A 4,302-nucleotide genomic window follows, 5' to 3' on the forward strand; every position below is an offset into this window, starting at 1 on the left:
ACTATGTATATATTATATAAAAACAGTCATGACTTTGTGATTTTCAGTAAGTGCAGGCTTTCAAATCTGATTTACCACATCTTTTGTTTTCCTCAAGATTCCAATATAATTTTAGTCCATATAAAATTGGGCAAAATCTTTTGTTTTCCTTTTTCCATAGTATTCAGGAATCAGGAATTCCATAGCCCATCAGTACTGCCTTCCCCACTAAAGGGGAAAACAGTGAGGCTTCACCTGTGTTATACAAGTAATACAATATATATGATGATATATATACACGGTGTATTCCCTATCGCCCGAGGTATCAGCCCGACCGCGTTTCGGATCCACCGAAGGCCGGAGGGAGATCCGATCCGCAGGAAGGCTGGGACCGAGGGTGATGCGGAATACACAGTGTTATATTTCCTTTCAATGCGAAATGAGCTAAAATTTGGTTTCCCTAAACAAAAAAAATGCAGCAACATCAATTCCAAGGTCCGAATTCTGTATTCGAATTTTTTAAAGCGGTGCACACGGTTAGGGCGAAAAGCTTTCAAATCGTTCTATGGAAGCCTGGGCCGTACCGTAAAGAATCTCGGGCCGTACCGTAAATTATGTCCTACCTGGGCCGCGATTACGTTCGATACGGGTGTTCCGGCCCGTGTGATAACTAGCGGTACAGCCCGGGGGTTCTTACCGCGTACGGCCCGGGGCTTCCAAATGTTCCACAGAACGATTCGAACGCGTTTCGCCCTAACCGCGTGCAACGCTTTCGAAAATTCGAATGCAAAATTCGGACGTTGGAATTGATGTTGTTGCACTTTTTGGGTTTAGGGACACCGACTTTCTGCTCATTTTGCATTGAAAGGCGTGTTTTCTTGGGTGGGTATGACATAAATAAAATACAACACGGTGTATTCCGCATCATATACGGAATACACCGTGTTGTATTCTATATGTACGGCCTGGTCTGGAACGCCCATATCGAACGTAATCGCGGCCCAGGTATGACAGAGTGTAAAAAAAATAGAAATTATTTGCACTACAGTGTGCATCAACTTTTACAAGTAGGCCTTGTATGTACATGTAGAGTTTGGAACAGTGTATATTCATCTTCAATGTCTGATTATGATAAATGGGTTGCTGTAACTGTGTTAAAATTAATTCATCTTCATTTTCCATGACCACAGAGGTGAATTCAGCTTTTATCATGGCAACAAACAGCAGTGGCTCTGATGACATCAACAGAGGATCAGAAAGGAGACCTGCCAACAGGATAGCTGGCAAAAAATCCTACAGTTGTGAGGAGTGCAGCAGGCAGTTTAGTGATCTGGCTCATCTGAAGGGTCACATGCGGACTCACACTGGGGAGAAACCCTACAAGTGTGAGGAGTGCAGCATGCAGTTTAGTCAGCTGGGTAATCTAAGGAGACACATACGGACTCACACCGGGGAGAAGCCCTTCATTTGTGAGGAGTGCAGCAGGCAGTTTAGTGATCTGGGTCATTTGAAGGGTCACATGCGCACTCACACTGGGGAGAAACCCTACAGGTGTGAGGAGTGCAGCAGGCAGTTTAGTGAGCTGGGTCATCTGAAGAGACACATGCGAACTCACACACGGGAGAAACCCTACAGATGCGAGGAGTGCAGCAGGCAGTTCAGTGAGCTGGATCATCTGAAGAGACACATGCGGACTCACACAGGGGAGAAACCCTACAGATGCGAGGAGTGCAGCAGGCAGTTCAGTGAGCTGGGTCATCTGAAGAGACACAAGCGAACTCACACCGGGGAAAAACCCTACAGATGTGAGGAGTGTGGCAGGCAGTTTAGTGAGTTGGGTACTCTGAAGAAACATATGCGGATTCACACAGGAGAGAAGTCCTACAGGTGTGAGGAGTGCAGCAGGCAGTTTATTAGGCTAGATAGTCTGAAGAATCACATGCGAATTCACACAGGAGAGAAACCCTAGGCTACAGGTGTATTGAATGCAGCAGACAGTTTAGTAGACTGGGTCATCTAAAGAATCACCTACAGACTCACTTCTATGAGACCCAAGACGTGAAAGGAGTGCAAAACGACTGTATCGATGAATGAGTTCTCGAGTTTTAGTCTTGTAAAGCCCAGCCTGCAAAGTCAAGACAGGGAAGATACTATGGTGTGCATCAGACTGTTCAAACTACTGGGTCATCGCAAAAGGCACATGCAAACTCTCCGGTGATAAGGTTTTAGATCACCAGGCACACAGGCAGTAATGGCCTAAAGAAGATAAACCATGTGAAACCCTACAGGAAAAAATTGAGATATTTTGGGTTGAGAAAATGATATGGAAATTCAAGTTCAGGTACTGTCGTGACTAAGAGTGAGTTTTACTGTCGTGACTAAGAGTGAGTCTCACTGAAAGTTTTTGTAATTGTAAAAGTGAGGAATCAAACTTCTAGCGAAAATCATAGATTAACTCAGAATCTACAGCATCGTTCACAGAATGTTTTGATTCATCAAAAACATTGGGCTGCATGCAGTTTTTATCTTGCTTGTAGCATTTCATAGTGTAACATTAGCAATTTAACTGATATAGAAAATAATGAGGATGTAAAGTTGTTTTAACTAACCAAAGTTTGCATGTTGATTGTTGAACCTAAGCTGGTTTCTTTTTTAGAGGGATTACTATCCATATTTTATATGTTTATTTACCTTAGATTTGTTATCATACTATTTTTCCTGTTGTTTTGGACTAATGTTAACCATAGGTGATAGAATTAGTCCACATGCTCGTAATTGTAGATGGTTATACAAAGAGTAGTTATAGGTGTTCTACTGTATTCGATAAAGCAATACATTTTGTAAGAATAGAAGGAACACATACGATGTAGATGAGCCACTTTTTCAACTTGAATTAGTATGTTATTATTTACAGTATGCTAGTATGTTAATGTCCGTTTATTTGATACTTGGTACTCAATCCGGTTTTGTTTGTTGCAAATAAAGTTTTTTTTCAATCCTAGTTTTGAATTTGTCTTGAATCTCGTATGGCACACTTCTGACATGCCAGAGTCATCATTACTATGATGTTGGGCATCAAAAAGAAAATCTTGTAACATACGGAATCATTATAAGTCAGAAAAACGATGTGTCAATCTACCCATGAGATGTTTATGTCTAAGTATACATTTGTAATTTCAATCACGGTAAAAAATGACGAAAATGCAGCTACAGGGTACTTGAGTATTTCTGTTATTGACAAATAATCATTTTGGCGAATAAGCTGTTATGTGACCATATAGTATGAAACAAAACACTCAATAGCAGACAAAAGAGCCCTGAACATGTTTTTTCACAGTATACTGATTGTAAACCAGCAGGGAGATGTACACCGCAAGGGCATCCATTTTTCAGTGCTTCTAATTCTATACAGTATCATGCTAACATACACTATCTCCCAAAAAGAAAGAATATTTTTCGGCAGAGGGATACTGTTTTTGGTTAGGTTTGTGTGTTTGCAGCTATAGCCTCCTTGGTTACTGAGGTCCAGGAAGATGCGGATTGTTTTATTTTCATTGTATCTGTATTTCCAGGAAATTTTTGATTTTTTTTAATGATTCATCCTACTGTAACTCTTTAAAAGCTTATGGACGTTTTAGTGTTCAATAGAAAAGTAGAACACTAAATTTTATAATGGGAAATAGAGTGAATGGCTTGCGATTCTTAGAATTATCCTCAGAATTCCAGGAAACGAAATGGTCGCGGGGTGACGAGAAACAAGTGACTGCATCTGCTTTGCCTTATTATGTATTCAAGCTCCGCGGAGCTCATTCTGACACCCCCTGTGCCTCGTGTAGCCTCTACCAGGACCAGGACGCGCCGTGGTCTGAGAGAGAATATCGAGGGTTTCTCTTCATCTTTCGTCCTGTTTTAGCGTACTTTTGTCGGGATTCTATCCTCTTGACAACTCAGGTACGTACAAACAGCTTGTCTACTCCACAGTTATCGCTGTGACAAGAGAAATGACACCTACAACTTTGTGTAGCATAATTTCTGGTCTCAAAAGTTGAGTGCCACTATCGAGGTGACAAGTTCTACACGTACATGTATATATGGTTTGAAAAGCAATGTTTACAACGAGGGTCTGTCATCAGCAACTTTTAAGAGTGTATATACAACACACGTTCCAAGAACGCAAGCGGTATACTAGTATTTTGGAGGAATTTGTTAGAATTCGTTATGCCGAAGAAAAGGTCTATAAGGGCCTATAAGGCGTTACGGACTTCGGTATCTCATTGAACTTTCAAAGACATTACTACAAAAACACTTACATGTCCTACAGGA

The 4,302-nt window shown here is 41.1% G+C and overlaps 1 protein-coding gene across 1 annotated transcript in view; it reads left to right on the forward strand.

Annotated features, from left to right (window-relative positions):
• The first annotated feature begins 1,155 nt into the window (after positions 1–1,155).
• The window catches only part of LOC109480694 (zinc finger protein 665-like), a 6,913-nt gene continuing 3,766 nt past the window's right edge, over positions 1,156–4,302 (forward strand). Inside the window, exon 1 of the mRNA XM_019782963.1 lies at positions 1,156–1,866. Within this exon, the coding sequence (XP_019638522.1) occupies positions 1,160–1,866 (707 nt within the window). The 5' untranslated portion in view covers positions 1,156–1,159. The remainder of the gene's footprint in view (positions 1,867–4,302) is intronic.

Source organism: Branchiostoma belcheri, unplaced genomic scaffold, assembly GCF_001625305.1.
Source record: "Branchiostoma belcheri isolate BF01 breed outbred unplaced genomic scaffold, Haploidv18h27 scaffold1, whole genome shotgun sequence".
Taxonomy (NCBI): Eukaryota; Metazoa; Chordata; class Leptocardii; order Amphioxiformes; family Branchiostomatidae; genus Branchiostoma; species Branchiostoma belcheri.